At 36.4% G+C, this 18,055-nt stretch overlaps 3 protein-coding genes across 4 annotated transcripts; 1 reads left to right on the top strand and 2 right to left on the bottom strand.

Annotated features, from left to right (window-relative positions):
• Positions 1-1,497: 1,497 nt before the first annotated feature.
• Positions 1,498-4,856, bottom strand: kcnv2b (potassium channel, subfamily V, member 2b; the record flags this gene model as incomplete). The annotated part of the gene is made up of 2 exons (XM_081366410.1): positions 1,498-1,767; positions 3,549-4,856. 2 exons carry the CDS (start codon positions 4,854-4,856, stop codon positions 1,498-1,500), a joined length of 1,578 nt encoding a protein of 525 aa, XP_081222536.1.
• A 2,433-nt stretch (positions 4,857-7,289) lies between these two features.
• Positions 7,290-12,692, top strand: rchy1 (ring finger and CHY zinc finger domain containing 1). Of its 2 annotated transcripts, none has more exons than XM_081366823.1 (8): positions 7,290-7,361; positions 7,827-7,946; positions 9,070-9,185; positions 9,335-9,413; positions 9,484-9,587; positions 10,407-10,436; positions 10,606-10,726; positions 11,786-12,692. In XM_081366823.1, the coding sequence occupies exons 1-8, from the start codon at positions 7,308-7,310 to the stop codon at positions 11,846-11,848; spliced, it is 687 nt and encodes a 228-aa protein (XP_081222949.1). In that variant the 5' UTR covers positions 7,290-7,307; the 3' UTR covers positions 11,849-12,692. The 2 variants fall into 2 exon arrangements, with proteins under 2 accessions (XP_081222949.1, XP_081222948.1); XM_081366822.1 differs by having other exon boundaries at positions 12,010-12,692.
• Positions 12,693-13,701: 1,009 nt separating this feature from the next.
• On the bottom strand, positions 13,702-16,947 carry LOC308691511 (uncharacterized protein). The gene is made up of 3 exons (XM_081366824.1): positions 16,701-16,947; positions 16,481-16,563; positions 13,702-15,759 (listed from the first exon to the last, which is right to left on the bottom strand). Exons 2-3 carry the CDS (start codon positions 16,541-16,543, stop codon positions 15,361-15,363), a joined length of 462 nt encoding a protein of 153 aa, XP_081222950.1. The 5' UTR covers positions 16,544-16,563; positions 16,701-16,947; the 3' UTR covers positions 13,702-15,360.
• Between the last annotated feature and the right edge of the window lie 1,108 nt (positions 16,948-18,055).

Below are 18,055 nucleotides of genomic sequence, written 5' to 3' on the forward strand. Positions count from 1 at the left end.
TACACACACACACACACACACACACACACACACACACACACACACAAAATGCTCAAAATTTTTTTCCAGAGAATCTTAGTAAACTCAATATCAAAACAGATTTTGTTTTTCCAGTGTCATTTTTTTGTGTGTGTGTGTGTGTGTGTGTGTGTGTGTGTGTGGGGGGGGGATATTAAAGGGGCTATATGCAGCTCTTTCCCCAAAATAAACGTAACAATAGCCTTTTTATTTTACCATTTATGACTCAAACATCTCCTGATGAGCATACTGACACCTTGTCCGCTCACAGTGGGTGCACCTATAAGCCTGTATTATATTTTTCCTATTTTCTGTCGGGTCGGATTTTTCCCGCGCTGTCTGCGGATGTGACGTCAAGCGCGTTCATGTTAAACGTTTCAGATCACTCTGCCACCACCGCTAATATATGTATATATGTATTTGACTGTTCTTACCTCAGTAAACATAATGTTGACTTCTTTGCAGCGGATGACTTGTGAAGTGTGCACGTACGAGCGAGCAGAAAGGAAGAGCAGTTCTGTTTTTTGGCCACAGGTGTCAGTCGCGAGTTTAAATTTCAGAAAAAAGCATATAGCCCCTTTAAGTCACTATATAAGTCACTCTTAAGTGTTGTGACAATTTGACCTAACTGAACCCAAAGGCTTGTATGGTCTCAGAGAAATTGCTGAGAACAAATAAGGAATTGCTCGGTCTCTGGAGGCTAAATACGGTGTTGATTTAATTGGACGTGTCAGGGAAACTTTGTAAATTAGATTAACTCTATTTGTAAATTAGATTAATCTTCTTTTGTGTTTGTCAGACAGGTCGGGATATAAAGGGCAGGTAAGGTTAGAAGCAGAGCCTGATTTCACCAAGTTTAACATGTTTCTGGATCAGCATCTTTATTGATCCTGGAACAACATTCCAATCAACCAATCAGATTTGAGGAACCAGTTTACAGTTTATGTCAAGTTCAGGCTTGCAAGGTTAGGTGCTTCTACATCAGTGTTATTCACTATCATTTCCCTCTGATTTTAGGGATAACTTACGGTGTTAGGTTTGTGGAAAATCAGGACGTGCAAGGTAGAACGTCAACTGTGAGGATAATGCAGGTCAGTGTTATGTGGCTAAATGTGCTTCTGTAACCAGGTGAAAAGCATAAAATAATTCAAAAGAGCAGAACTACAGTGGTACAGAGTTACAAAAACAAAACATGATGTCCAAACATTAAAATGTACTTTATTGCTGTTGTACAACTTCATTAAACAACCGATAATGCTCAAGGATCAGGAAATGAGGAATAACAGACTGCAAGTATGAACCACTTGATCGTTTACTGTAAATCAGTGTTACTTAATACTTGTGTTTGAAAATTTCATCATTTGGCACTTTTACATGAGAGGCTTTTTACAAAATGATCCCATTCTGACAAAAATGTCAGTACATCTTAACAATGCCATCAATAAAATAATATTTTTGGGAACTCAATTTCACTAGTGTCTATGAAACAGTGTCATTAGTTTCGATGCAGCCACATTCTTTTAGTTTCTTCCTGGCTCTCAGGATGAAGTTAACCTTCCCTCTGTTCTTCATGTTGGAAGTGTATTCATGAGACTTCAGTTTGGCGTAGTAATCTGAGAATTTGTTGAAGAGGAGGGAGATTGGAAGGCCATTCAATATGATCCCAAAGGAAATGCAGCCAAAGGCAAATATCCGCCCCAATAGGGTCTCTGGATACATGTCACCATAGCCTACAGTAGAGATGCTCACCTGGAATGAGAAGTTATTGGTAAACTGATCAAAATAAATAATTTACCCAACCTTGTGTTGTTGCAAACCCCTATGACTTTCTTTCTTCCATAGAAAACTGAAGGAGAAGTTTAGCAGAGCGTTACGTCACACAGTGAAAGTGGACGGGGACCATAAGTGGTAAAGCTCCAAATACACCATGCAAACTTCATAAAAGTAGTTAAAATGACTTTTTCCAAATTTTTTGCACCATTTTCCAAACCTGAAGACGTAGGCTATAATAGATTTCACTGAAAATTCACTGTAAATCATCATTCTCTTTTATTGTATGGAAAAGAGCAGAGGATTTTGTGCTATAGAGAGCAATAGTGCCAGTCCACTTTTTCAGCGGCCTTGGTTCCGTATGTATTTTTCCCATAGGGATTAAAAAAAAAAAAAACTTTGTTTAAGAGTTATAAGTTATAAGAGTTATAAGCCATGCACCAAACCAACAATCACAACATTTGAAAATTGGACGAAAAGACACAGGTACAAGACTGTGGGAAAGATGAGGGAATAATATGCATACAAATGTGTAAGTAGTTTGAGAGTGTGAGGAGACTGACTCTATCACAGATAGGGCGTGGGCAGAGCTAAAGAGTTATTTTGGCACGATTTGCTTGTTGCGATTCTCTGATTGGTAGAGATTTCTCTGCTGTATCATGGTTAATGCCACTTTTCACCAGGAATTCCAGTAGCACCTCAATGCAGTACAAAAGATCCGGGGGGAGGAGTCGGATCTCATATAAGGGGTGGAGATTGGTAGGTTTAGGGGTGGGTCTAGGGATCAGGGGGTGGAGTTGGGTAGGTTTAGGTATCTAAGGTGGGAGGAGTTGGATCTGGATCCGACTCCTCCCTCCGGATCTTTTGTACTGCATTGAGGACCATCTCAGGAATTCCACTGTTAAACATGATTATTTAAAAATGTACCATTGATTAAAGGAACACTCCACCGTTTTTTCGTATTAAACTATGTTATTCCCTTAACTAAGACGAGTTGATCCATACCTCTCTCGTCTCAGTGCATGCACTCAATCGCTCTGGCGCGCGGCGACACGATAGCACTTAGCTTAGCCCAGTTCATTCATTAGGGACCAAACTGAGATGAAGTTAGAAGCGACCAAACACCTCCACGTTTTCCCTATTTAAATACAGTTACACGAGTAGTTACACGACCAAGTATGGGTGACACAAAATAAAACGTGGCGCTTTTCTAAGCGGGTAAAAAGGATAACTATAATGTATGGCGGAATAGCACTTGGGAGCACTTCGACTCGGCGAAGTAAAAAGTCACGTTGGTTCTAATGACAGAAGTGAGAGGGAGAGGGGGAGAGGTTTTTTCAGGCGTGACTTTTTACTTCTTCTTTTTTTGATAGCTAAGTGCTATCGAAGTGTTGCCGCGCACCAGAGCGATTGAGTGCACACACTGAGACGAGAGAGGTATGTATCAACTCGTCTTAGTTAAGGGAATAACATAGTTTAATATGAAAAAACGCAGGAGTGTTCCTTTAATAACCTCGTACTGTAGCTCATTGTAGGTCTGTCTTTAAAGGTTTATCATTCAAAGTCAATTCCCCTATGGAGAAAATTAATTGGATTTTACCTCTAGAACTTGACTGTTGCACTTTATCAAGATCTCCTTTTGCGTTTTCCACAGAAAAAAGAAAGTGATACTGGTTTTGACAGACATTAGGGTGAGTACTGAATAACATCATCTATAATATATCATATATGCATGATTAATAGAAATAATGTTTACTTACAGATGCCCACCACCAAGAATGTGGAATACTGGTAAAGTTGGTATTAGGGGCGTCGAATTCAACGCTATAAACCATGGCAGAGAATATGAAGATCCCCATGGCAATAAAGAGAAAGAGACACCCCACCTGCTGATAGCACTGCCTCAACGTGAAGCCAAACGCTCTCAGTCCCGTGGAGTGACGTGCCAGTTTCAGAACCCGAAAAATACGCATGAGTCGCATGATTCGCAGCACTTGTCCAACCTTGCTCACCTGACCTACAGTCTGCATATCCGCATTTTGTTTCCCAGGACCGAAGGTCTCGAAGCTCTCGAGCACGAACTGCAGAAACTGCGGTAGGATGGCCAAGAGGTCTACAGCGTTCAGTATGCTCTTAACAAAGCAACAGATATCTGGGGTTGAAACCAGACGCAACAGGTACTCAGTGGTGAAGAAGGTTATGCACAGAGTCTCTACAAACTCTCCGAATGTCTTGCCACTAAACTGGTTAGTAGATGCCATGTTCTCCATTTCTTCCACCGTAGACAGAGTCATCGTAACCAGCGACACCAGCACAAACATACTCGAGGCGACTGCCATGAGTTTCGCCGGGAACGAGGAGAACGGATTCTCCATGAAGTTCCAAAGTGACCGTCGCATCTCGCCGAGAAACATGCTGTCGAATGCCTCCTCGTCTTCTTCGATTACCACCTCCGCCTCCAGTTCCTTCTGAACTTTGAGCTGTTCGCACAACTCGTCGTGCTTCTCCTCGAGCAGGATCCGACAGCACCGCTGAGAGTATTTGATCCGAACGCCCCAATAATTGATCTCCTCCAAGAAGTTCCTCGGACAGAGCTCTTCCTTGATCCACAGCACACCGGTCCTGTAGAAGTTGAAGATGCTGTTGAAGACGTCTGGATCTCGGTCGAAGAAATATTCGTTGTCCTTCACGACGTAGTCATCGCAGAGGTTCAGCTTCATTTTGAGGTCAGTGTAGGTGGCCAGACGGCCAATTCTGCTCTGTGGGTATCTCGCTGCCATTTTGTAGGCGATACGGTAGGACTTTCCTCCAACGTTGAGGTTAAGCGTGCAATTCCTGCTTGGTGATATGCTGGTAAACCATATCGAAGGCTCTGAATACCTCTCAATCTCCCCATCGTCGACATCCCCAAAGATGTCATAGAAATCCGCCTGTAGTTCCTCTAAAGAGCTCCACTGTTTCACCAAACACCCTTTTGCGAATGGGATGGTGTCGTCTGTTGACTCAGAAGTTGCTATTTTGCAGTTGGGAAAGAGGCTCTGTCTCCTGTTTCTCTGATCTCTGAACATCCTCTCAGTCTTCCGCTATCCTCCTAGAGGAGGAACTGTACAGCGCGCCTGTTAATCTCAGAGCTTTACTGACACAAAACCTACTCTGTTTAAGTATAAAGAGACAGGCAGGAGGAAGCACCAGTCCTCTAATGCCACCTATAAGGAGCTAAGGGTTCAACTTAAATGCCAATATCCGTTAAGCCTTTGATTGAGGGGGAAGTCTGCTTTTAATTCTTTGAAATGACATGCTTGCTAATGAATGAGGCTTATTTATAAACTGCTTCTAAAATATGGGCATCTTTATCTAGTTAATGATAGAGCAGATATTTACTAGAGGATAATGATAGTAACATTTAAACAAGCAGCCAAACAGAAGTAAGTGGACATGAAGGAATTCATGAATGAAGGAAACTGTCACATGATGCTTCTGAAATCATTCTAATATGCTTTCTGCTCAAGAAAAATTTACTATTATTATCAATGTTGAATTTTTATTTTTTATTTTTTGCTGTTTAATATTTGTTGTGGAAAATTATACACCATTCAAAAGTTTGAGGTATATGATTTAAAGAAAGAAATTAATAGTTTTACTCTGCAAGGACACATTAAATAGAACAAAAGTGAATTTGAAAATTTATAATGTTACAAAATGTTTCTGTTTTAAAAAATAATGTTCTTTTGAGCTTTTTAATAATCAAAGATATATACAGTATAATGTTATATAAAACTGGTGAAGAGGAATTCAGGATTGAAAATGTGATTATGAAATTAAGAGTTTCTTTGAATAATGTATGCAGTGTTTATCTGCTTTCAAGAACAAAACAAATTCAAATGGGCATGAATCAAGAGTTGTAAACATTGGAAAGAGCAGGTTGGATAATGCCAAGTCACTTAAGGTAACCGGGTCACTAAGACCTTCGAGACTTAGGCTTCAACATGATCTAATGAGAAAACATACAATGTGATTCGTATGGAAAAGTACGATTTTTTAGAAAGAACCTCACCCTAAACCTGACCGTCATGAGATCTATGAATGAGATTGTACAAATTCATACACATTATAACCAATTCACCAAAATGTGCAATAGTTACGAATAAGTTGAGTTCAGTTACTGTAATTAATCCTATTTACTTTCTAGAGTTTTGTATAATCACATGATGTTTATGACTTTCTCCTAATTTCTATAGAATAATAAAAGGAAATATATAAAAGAATGAATTTGTATTTATTCAGTAACTTGTGTTAAGATATTTGCCATCATCCACATCTAATATATTCTCTTCTGTAGAAATAATCCATTGTATTTTATGATTTGATTTTATTCTTATTATATCTCTTTATTTTATATCTTAAAAACTGATTTTTCCATATAAAAGTCTAGCAGGATGTAACAAAGAATCAACACACAAAATAATCCTGTATAACAAATAATAGTGACATCAAACACATCCACATCCCTCCAGATCTCAAGGGCATCTGAGAGAGAGAAACAAATCAAACTGAGCATGTTAACAAGTTTTACAACATCAAGTCCAAAAGCAGAGCTTAATAAATCATATATTCAGCTATAACATGAATATACTTATATGTTCATTGGTTTATAGACTCTTTAGGACTTAAACCCACAGTAGATTAGATTAAGCAATCATTTCAGGAAAGACATTTGGCAGGTTTTTAATCTTGGAGGGGCAGATGCTGCCACCGTCTGCCACTGGGCTCAGTTTGTGACAAACCCACACAAATGGGTCTGATTTTTATTTGCAGCTTTAATAAAGGATTTATCCACCAAATGTTATTTGCATGGTGATTTTATATTAAAATAAAGGGACAATATTAATAATACAAATCTAATATTATAAAAGCAGGCTACAGGACAGAATGTTTGTTTCAAAATGCTGTTACAGAAATAAGACGGTAAATTAGAACCAAATGTTTAAGTAATTAAACATTAGTTTAGCTGGATGTTTGACTCAAAACCCTGAGATATAAGCCTAGTGACAACTTTACTGTGATAATAAACATATTGATTATAAATTGAACACGAAATATGAAGTAATTCTACATCATTTCATTTCATTAAGACTATTTCACTTTACATGTACTCCTACATGGTAATCTTCAAAAATGTCGATTGTTTACAATCAAAGCTTGTCCCGTGTGACCGTTTCATGTAAAAATCATAAAAATAGCTTCAATTAACACTAAACTTATCGAACAGAAAATAATTTTCAAATCAACAAATCAACAAATCAAAAGGCAAAGCTAATCTTTTATTTATTTATATATATATATATATATATATATATATATATATATATATATATATATATATATATATATATATATATATATATATATATATATATATATATATATATATTACGAGGGAACATTATAATGTGAAAGCGGGATAAACACTTGATACATAACCGACTGTTAAATAAAGTTCTCTCGTATTTGAACTAAACATGGCCGCCACTGAAGTTGGATGTGTGCACTATGTTCGCAGCTGTTTGTTAAAAGTGAGCGACATTTCATTACATGTATACGTTGTATTTCATATATGCTTGCCAATGTCAATAAGTTTGCACGATTGTTTTGGTAAATACTTTCCTTGGTCGCACGGTAGCGTGTGATTGAAACAAGTCTTATTAGCATATAGCTAACTCTGTATATACATCACTGAACACCCATTGACTACTTTTGAGCTGTAATATAAGATTATTTTATGAAGTAAAATTGAATTATTGTTGGTTTAAATGCAACAAATAAGATATGTTAGTTTAGACTTGTTGCTTTGCTCGGTATGGACTAAGAAGTAGCAGTTTAGGGGTTTTGTTATGGTCCTGCATTTGCACTTACAACATATTCTGATGTCAGTCAATAAGTTATGCTGTGAGTGTTTGATGTGTTTGCTGTAATATATGCGGACTTTTGTATGTGCATTGATGGTGATAGGTTATTATATTTGTGGTATGTCTCTGCAGGCGCCCTGCTGTGGGAAGTTTTATGTTTGCAGACTCTGTCATGATGATGAAGAGAACCATCAAATGGACCGATTTAAGGTCCGAGAGGTCAAATGCGCATCGTGCAATACTATTCAAGAGGTAAAGTCGTATTTAAGCTTACCTCTTAACACCTAAAATTTGCTTGGGTGAATCTCACAAAATCTGTCAAGATGTCTGGGTATTATTTGTGGTTATTATTTAACCACAAACGCAAAATAAAGAATAAATTAATGCATTTATTCAGCACGGATGCATTGAATTGATCATAAATGGCAGTAACAGCATTTATAATGTTACAAAAGATTCTATTTCAAATAAATGCCGTTCTTTTCAACTTTCTATACATCAAAGCATGTTGAAAGAAATTGGACACAACTGTTTTCAACATTGATAATAATCCGCATATTAGAATGGTTTCTGAAGGATCATGAGTAATGATGCTGAATAATACATCTTTGCATTACAGGAATAAATTACAGTTTAAAATACATTCAAATAGAAAACAGTTATTTTAAATTGTAATAATATTTCACAATATTACTGTTTTTTTTACTGTATTTTTTGTCAAATACAGGTGAAACTCGAAAAATTTGAATATCGTGCAAAAGTTCATTTATTTCAGTAATTCAACTTAAAAGGTCAAACTAATATATTATATAGACTCATTACATGCAAAGTGAGATATTTCAAGCCTTTATTTGATATAATTGTGATGATTATGGCTTACAGCTTATGAAAACCCCAAATTCAAAATCTCAGAAAATTAGAATATGACACAAAATCAATAAAAAAAAGGATTTTACATACAGAAATGTCAGCCCTCTGAAAAGTATAATCATGCACATGTACTCAGTACTTGGTTTAAATAAATGAACTTTTGCACGATATTCAAATTTTTCGAGTTTCACCTGTACATGCAGCCTTGTTGGGCATAAGAGACCTTTTTATAAACATTTTACAGATCCCAAACTTTTTGAACGGCAGTGTATATATTACACGCAATTCTTGTCATCATCTAATAAAATTTTAGGCTACTGTAATGCAAAATAAATAATTACACATCATGATTCTATTTGTTGTATAAATCATTAAATGTCAAAGTGCAGCACATTTTAATGGTCCTCTAAAAAGGCTTTTTCTTAATGCCAAATATGATTTCTTACTTTTTTTTGCTTTTCAGCTTTGCTAATATTAAAACTCTTGCTCATTCTGTGTTCATCAGGCTCAACAGACATGTAAAGAATGTGAAGTGAAGTTCGGGGAGTATTACTGTGACATCTGCCATCTGTTTGACAAAGACAAGAAGCAGTACCACTGCCAGCCCTGCGGGATATGCAGGTTTGCATGGCATTTACATTCATCAATTTAGCACACACTTTCATGCAAAACAAATGAGAGGTGCCTTCATTATTCAACCGAAGCAATACATTTGTAATTCTTTTAATAAGATTCTCATTGACCTCCTTCTTCTCCTCTGTTACTTTTAGAATTGGCCCAAGAGAGAAATACTTCCATTGTACGAAGTGCAATTTATGTTTAGCCACTGATCTAAAAGATAATCACAAGGTATGAAAAGTACGTTACTTGATCATTTTGTTGTTAATAGTGAAATATTAAGCGGTGCTTGTGGTTTCAGTGTGTTGAGAACGTGTCTAGGCAGAACTGCCCTGTGTGTATGGAGGACATCCACACGTCCAGAATAGGGGCTCATGTGCTCTCGTGCGGTCATCTGCTACACAAGTGAGTGTTTGATCATCTGCTGTGTTAAGAGGCGGTCACACCACACTTTTTCCTTCCATTGACTTCCATTCATAAGCAAATGCAGGAGACTGGAAACGCAGGCTCAAGTAAAGTTGTTTCACATTTCAAAGCGTTCCAAAGTTCAAGTTTGGTGAACTCTGACCTGCGAATTTGTTTCACGTGACCAAAAGAAGATTGTAACGCCACAGCGTGAGCTTTTAGCTGAATTAAAAGAAATGAAACTTTAAATCTGCAAGATGCTGTGTTTGCATATTCTCACATTTTTCATCTACTTTATTTCGAATTATGTTTTTAAAAAAGAGGCTGCAAAGTGAAATTTTATATGCTCAAAGTTGTGGTAGATTTCCCCTACGCACTTAAAGGTTAAAGGGATACTTCACTCAAAAATGTCAATTCTGTCATCATTTACCCACCCTCATGTCGTTCCAAACCCGTAAGACTTTCGTTCATCTTCTGAACACAAATGAAGATCTTTTTCATGAAATCTGAGCGCTTTCTGTTCTTCCATTGACAGCTACACAACTGACACTTTGATGCTTCAAAAAGTTCATAAAGAGATCGTAAAACTAATCCATATGAATCGAGCGGTTTAGTCTAGATTTTCAGAAGAGACTTGATTGCTTTATTTGATTGAATTTAGGCTTTTACCAGTTAAAGGTTTGAACACAAGTAATGGCCAATATATATTAGAAAAAAGTCATGATTTCCATAAAATATAAAAGTCTCTATGTGTGTATCATCTGGTGCCCTATCAAATGAATGTGATTTGATGTAAAAACACTATCTTTTTGCTTGCAGAACATGCTTTGATGACATGTGCAAAACTGGGTAAGGAATGTTGTTGTTTTCTGACTATTGTATTAATGTCGTCTTATGGCTCATTGCTAATTCTGCATATGTTCATAGTGACATTTCTCTAACTTAATAAGTGTCACAGCCATATACAATATCAGCCTCTGTGGAGAGATGTGCTTACATGTGGCGGTCTGTCCCACAGTGCTTACCGCTGTCCCCTGTGTATGCACTCTGCCTTCAACATGAAGCAGTTCTGGGAACAGAGAGATAAGGAGATTGCCCAGACTCCCATGCCCACTGAGTACCAGGACACTACAGTAAAGGTAACAGAGCCTTCATTTGCATGCATTCACTGAGCAGACACTTTTATCCAACTGGACATGCAAATGAGGAGCAAAGCAGAAGTGAATATTCGTTAATGAGTGTGTAAGATGTACTCATATACCATGCAGTTGTAAAATGATGACAGCTCAGATTGGAGAAATCTACTTTGGTCATTTCAATGTGAATCTCATTATAATTATTTTATTAATTCAGTTTTTTAATTCTGTTGATTTAAAAAAAAGAGATTTTATTAATATTATTTGATTTTTATGTTTTGTTTTCATTTTAATTTTAGTGCTTTGCCATTTTTATTAGTTTTTTTTTATTCTATTTAGCTTTAATTTATTTTCAGCTTAGTTTTAGTAATTTTAGTACTCCAACAAACTTAATTTGTTTCCAAGGCGACATTTCTAATTTTCTTTTGAGTTTTTCATCTTATATGAAATGTTTTAAATCTTTTTTTATTTATTTATTTATTATTATATATTTTTCCAGCTGTATTTCAATGAACGAAAATTATTTTTAAAAGTTCTAGTTTTAGTTTCTGGAGAAAATCTTATGTGGTTTTACTTAAATTGGGTACATTTATAATTATATATATTTATATTGTATTGCATTGCATAAAAAAATTGCACCTTGTAGGACCATTATGATTTTTACTGTTTTCATAACAATTTTCTCTTATTTCCCAATTCTCATTTCTGAAAAAAAAAAAAAATTGCGTTCTCATTTCTATAATGCAAAAAAAGAAAGAATTTTGTTATTTTTACCTCATCGTAGAATTTGCCTTTAATTATTTTTTTTATTAAATCAGTATAATTATAGTACTTTTACTATTTTACAGAAATGAGAATCTGGGAGTAATAATGGGAATTCCCAAAACCATGGGTCACAATGCAACAATTCTAAATAACCCTGAAATTGGCTTAATTTTCTTTACGATTTGTTTATTTTAAGGTACACCAAGTAATTTTTTTTTTTTTTTAAATGAGCGAGTACATCATCCAAACCGTGTTTTTGTCTTCTCCTAATAAGTGTTTATATTCGGACTATTTTAGACCGGGCGGGAAGACAACCGCTGCGGAGTGTACCAGTTCCTGTGTGACTCGTCATCTACTTAAACGGAGAGAAGTAGCTCCGGCTACAATGCAAGACTCATGCAGTGTTGTTTATTAACCGCTAGAGCGCCACAAGTTATCTTTTCCTTGATTTTACTGTGAAATGTGACCTATTTTGAGAGATTTTCCCCAATAAGTCAACTTGACTTTGTGTTTGTCTACAGATCATATGCAACGACTGCCAGGCTCACTGCACTGTGTCCTTCCACGTGTTGGGCATGAAGTGCAGCACCTGTGGCTCCTACAACACGGCACAGGACGGGGGTCTGATCACGCCCCCCGCTGTTGACCCACGACAGCCTGCGCCGCAGCCGCTAGAAGAAGAGACCGACACGCAGAACCACGACTGATGTTTAGGCTGTCGATTCATCTCCCAGTTAAGCTTTTACAGAACTGACTGTGCTTAGAAATACAAACTCTTCTCTCTCACTGCTTCCATGTCTGTACAACTGCTCTCTTTTGTCTTTTTCTTTACTTTTTTTTGCTGGATTAAACTGGATGAGAAATTTTTTTCCCGCCTTTGATGGAAACCAACTGATCTAGCACAGTAAGATTTGCAATATACACATTTTTTGAATTTCTTTGAAAATGTTAAAGATAATCCAGTGCAATGAGGATAAACTTTTACTAAAATATGATTTGATTACTAAATCCTCATCTATCAAGAATATTTTTTTTTTAAGAATGTGGACATCATTTCTGAACTTTGTTAATTTTAAAATGATTTAATGCTTATTTATTGGTTAATGCTGGGCAAGAAAGAAGCATTGTGTTACAAAAATAAAATAAAATGATCACATTGCGTGATCGCATTGCACATTTCATTGAATAAAAAAAATTGAAGTAATCTTATTTTCCTAAAGTTTTCCTTCTAGAAATAATTTTGTGCTTGTATTTTTTCGTTTTATTTATTTTGTTGAGCGCGATTTCAGATATTGTTGATATTTGTAGTGCAGACTTTTTGAGAATGAAATCCGAAGTGTGCTTTTATTCCACCTTACTTGCTCTCAGAAACAGTGGTGGCCAACCTTCATGAATTGCAGGGTTCAAAGCTGCTTTCAGTCAGATTGGGTTGCACCATCCGGTAATAACTTCTGCAGTATCTCCTGTTCCTGCGGCGGTGGGTTATTCATGTGTTGTTTTGCTGGCAGCAGTGAATGGTGAAACACAAGTTCATGCAGACAGTATGTGCTTTTCTCAACCTGAATGACTATATCAGAGTGGTGTTATTCACATGCATACAGCATTTGTGTTTGAAGCAATTCGGATGAGAATAAAACAATCTATCATGAATAATCCAAGTAAGAAAACAGTAAAATAGTTCTACCATACTAAATCCTAAATCTCAATGGAGTCATGATGACTCATGGGATACCTCAGGTTTTTAGAAAAGCATTTATGAATAACATATTGTTCCCACAGTTCACCACAAGTAATAGGCTGCAGTGTAACCTGGTCAGAAATAAGTATAGAAATGGCTTCTATTTGGCATCTTGCACACAGATGACAACTTAAAGCATGTCTTTTTGAAAAGTTGGTTATGCTAAACAGTATTGAATCAATAAATGTCTGAAACATACATGTCATTGTTAGAGAAGTAATGATGGTGAAAAAATGATTTCTTACTGGGCAGGGGAAGAGGTAAGTGAAATAAAAACAAAAGTTTCTAAGCAGTTGTGATCACCAAAGTGTTGTTTGCATTCAGATTAGTTCCTTGATTTCAGCCCGATAGTGAAACTTCACTGAATGGCCAATTTCAAATGTATTTTTTGTATTTATTTTCCAAATACAAAATACTGTATTTGTATTTAAATAATAATAATAAAAAAACGTTCCCTACACAGTATCTGATTTTTACTTTGATACATTTCATTAAATGCATTTTTATTTAAATACATTTTCATGTATTTATGCCCATTTCTGAATAGCCTATAGGAAATGGATTTATACTTAAAACTGTATCCACTTGTACATGAGCAGTTGAATGAGCAGTTACTCTCAGTACGAGCTAGCAGAAGTTGTTAGTTGTTATGAGCTGAATGAGAAACGTTAACAGCAGACAGTAGGCTATAGGTTAGGGCTGCTTCACACAGAACGCGTTTTTGCATTCCACTGTTCAGTTTTCCATTGTTTTTCTATGCAAACATCCGCTAGGCAGACTTCTTGTTTCGACTTGTTCTTGCGTCTAGTTTTTAGAACTTGTCAAGTTAAAAGTGTCCGTTCACGCAACATATTTTTTTAGTTTAAAATTCGACACGGGAAGCTCATTTCGGACACAAGAAGAAGAAGAAAATTGGTAAGTAATGAAAAGTTATGATAAGTCTACTGCTGGGCCCCTAAAGAGACATGGTGAAAGAAAAAAATGAGATTTGGAGAAAAAATTATTTGCCAATGTCTTTGCGTTCGCTCGCAAAATGTTTGCGTTCCCTGAGAAACTTTGCGTTCACTCGCAAAGAACACAAGTTTCTCGGGAGAATGCAAAAGCATTGACTTACTAATTTTCCTCCCATCTCATTTTTTTCCACCACCATGTCCCTTTAGGGCGTATACTTAGTCCAAAAAACAAAACAAAATCAAAATTGATGTAGCCTAATTTATCTCATAATTATTTAGTAGCCTAATGTTTAGACAGTATAGGCCTACATGTCTTACCATGAGACTAGCATTCACCAACTAACCTTTTAACGTGCTTTTATATAGCCCTTATATAGTGGTGGTGTGCCCTGATTAGTCAACATTTGAAGTGGATCAAAAAAGTTAATCAAAGTTGTCCTGAGACAAGAACGGGTATTGTTCAAAATTCATGTATAACTTTGAAGAAAGGTTTTGATCCACTTCAAATGTTGACTACTGTAGCCCATTTTAAGATGCAAGTTGCTTTCAGTTAAAACAGCTCAACATGCATTTTAGTCTGAGACTATAGCTTAAGCCTTGTCTTTGAAACCGGGGGCGAGTGTCTAGCCAAGCAAACATGTTGCCAACTTTGGCCACAAGAATCAGTAATACATTAGTTACATTAAAAGTATAGCGCCATTTTAGCTATATGGGAGACTAAAGTGCTTTATCAAAAATATGACCTGCATTTATGCTTTTAAATCTTCTAGATGAAAAATTATAATTATTTCTGTGCAATTATCTTAATTTGCATTGAACCAATTATGAGTTATCCTGATAGCCAAATTGTTGCGTGTTTTAAATGTGGAAAAAAAGCTCACAAATGTCATCATTCTATAACCCAATGTTTTATTAGTAACAATTAAGTGATTTTACTATATTATTTTGCACGTTTTTATTTCTATTTGAATTTGCAAAGTTTCTGAAGAACCTCTTGTCCCTTATAAGCGTCAGGATGCCTCTTTGTCTTTTGCTTTATAGCCGCCTATAACCATTTCATATTTCTTAAATACTGTTTCAGCTAATAATAATGATGAAAAAATGCTAATGAAGAACACCATTTTAACAAATGCAACACATGAAAGTTGTAGTGTGAAGTAAAATAAAAGCATGCTGGCTAATTAAATGTTATCTCCTCTGGCAGGTTTGGGCGCAGGACTGGTGAGATCTACCACGTAACATCGTAGTTCTGGGGTGGTGACGTCTGGAGACACGAGATCTGGCACAGCCGGCCCCGGCTGAGGAGGACTGAGGCTTGTATCCAGGCCCAATTCCACAACCTTTTGCTCCGTGTTGGCAGGGTTAGGTGTAGTCAGCGCAAGGGCCGGATGCGCAGTACGGTCATTGGTTTGGGGCCGGTTGTCCTCCAGGATGTCCGGTCTCAAGGTGTTCTGCACAATGGGTGCTATTGTGGTTCTCGCTATTGTGGTTCTGTGTACCTTGATCTCCTCCGAAGAGCTTGGCTCATTTGATTCAGAGGATTCAGAACTGGATAATGCCAGCTGGTGATGCAGACAAACCTGTCAGAGGATTGTACATAGATAATCATCAGATTAAGGTACGGTTTCATAGACAGGGCGTGGATTAAGTCAGGATTAGGTCTTAGTTCAATTAGGACATTTAAGTAGCTTTTATAAACATGCCTTAGAAAAAAACATTATGCTGTGCATCTTGAGATAAAATCATGGCAGTGACATTTTAAGATACGTCAGTGCAAGTTACTTTCAGTTAAAACAGCTCAGACATGCATTTTAGTCTGGGACTATATCTTAAGCCTTGTCTATGAAACCAAGGGCAAGTGTTTTTTTTTTTAAATAAAATCACAATTTATTTGTGAAGCTCTATACAGAGTGCTTTAGTTACACAAAGATAAAATATCATAGAAAAAGAAAAATACAATCCTAAATGGATTCGTTCAACCTTAATTAAAAAGTAGTGAAATAAGCTTCTTTAAGACAAGCTTTAAACATGTAAAGGATAAAAATTTAAAGATGTAAAGGATTGGCGATCCATTTCACAAATTTGTAACTAATGATTAATGTACAAGTAAATTGCATAGAAATTGTAATGGACAATGATACAGGGAATAAGAAAGAGTTTAGTTTAAAATGTTATTAAAAAAAGGGAAAAAAGTAAGGACACAAATACTGTAATGACCTAGTTCCACGAAGTAAACATGCTTAATATATGAGACTGCATAAGTCAGTCTGGTTGTGAAATTAAATGATGAAGTTTGCTTACCGGTTTAGAAACTGCGAAAGACACTAAAAATAATCCAAACAGTGCTGGTCCCAAACCCTCCATCTCTTATTATATGTCTCTCTCTGTTAGAGAAAGAAAATTGATAAAACAATGTGTACATATAATGGACACATAATAGACAATAACTCTAACATTACAAAAGGAACACATGATTAAAAAAAAGCATCCAATATGAAAGAATAAATTGTTAAAATTTTACCTTGTTCAAGCTCCTCGGAAAAACGCAAGAATATTTGAGGTGTGACAGTCTTGCACTGAAAGTTGAACAGAACTGAGCACTTTTATATGAGGTTTAGTTTCTGACACATGGACAAATTTACGTTTGGTGTCAAAACTTTGATGTGTTTATGCTCCTTTTCTCTGTAATTTCACATTTGGTTTGCAAGGTTTTAGTCGGAAGTCAGACCTCCGCTGAAGAGATCATGTGGTTATCAAAGACGTTGATTTGATCATTTCAGTAAACATGTTTTGTTTGGCTGAACTTAATTGAGAACACACCCAAGGGCTAGTCATTGTGAACTCTTATGGTAAAGATGAATCCATCTAAAACCCTCAAATGCTTTTATAGGAAAACACATTATCGTGTCTGTGGTGAGAACATGTTCAGAGCAGCCGCAGTGTGACAGGAACAGCCTACAGTGAGATTCCAGTCAGAGGACAAAAACGCTGCAGGAAACCAGTCAAAACTTTATTTTTAATCAACACAAAGCACAAACTGTGGAATAAAATCACAAACACAAGCCTTTACATTTTAATGAATATTCTGTCATTATTTAATCAGCCTCATGTCATTCCAAACCTGTATGATTTTCTTTCTTTCGTTTATTTTTACAGCCGAGGTTGCCCCAAAGTGCTTTACGTGAAAATAAAAAGATAAAACCTTAAAGGGTTAGTTCACCCAAAAATGAAAATTATGTCATTAATGACTCACCCTCATGTCGTTCCAAGCCCGTAAGACGTCCGTTCATCTTCGGAACACAGTTTAAGATATTTTAGATTTAGTCCGAGAGCTTTCTGTTCCTCCATTGAAAGTCAATGGACGGCATACTGTCCATGTCCAGAAAGGCAGTACAGACATCATCAAAGTAGTCCATGTGACATCAGTGGCTCAATCTTAAGTTTATAAAGCGACGAGAACACTTTTTGTGCGCAAAAAGTAAACAAAAATAACGACTTTATTCCACTATTCATTTCCTTCTCTCTGGGCCTCGAGCTAATTCACGTAATGTTTTTGCGCAGCGCGTGTATGTTGTACGTCACACGTAGGCTCACTATTGGCCGACGCTGGTCATGTGTGATGCGTGTGACGTACAACACAGACGCGCTATGCAAAAACACTACGTGAACTCACTCGAGGCCCAGAGAGAAGGAAATGAATTCTTATTTCTGTTCTGCAGAATAAAGTCAAACAGGTTTGGAGTTGAGTAAATTAAGACATTCTTTGGGTGTAGACTATCCCTTTAAATTTCAGTCTCTCAGAAAATATATTCAAAAGAAGTGGGATATGCACAATTATAGACTGCTTGTTCTTTGGTCATTTGTTAAACTTGGTCA

The sequence above is a fragment of the Scardinius erythrophthalmus genome (genome assembly GCF_964197995.2).
Source record: "Scardinius erythrophthalmus genome assembly, chromosome: 5".
Lineage (NCBI taxonomy): Eukaryota > Metazoa > Chordata > Actinopteri > Cypriniformes > Leuciscidae > Scardinius > Scardinius erythrophthalmus.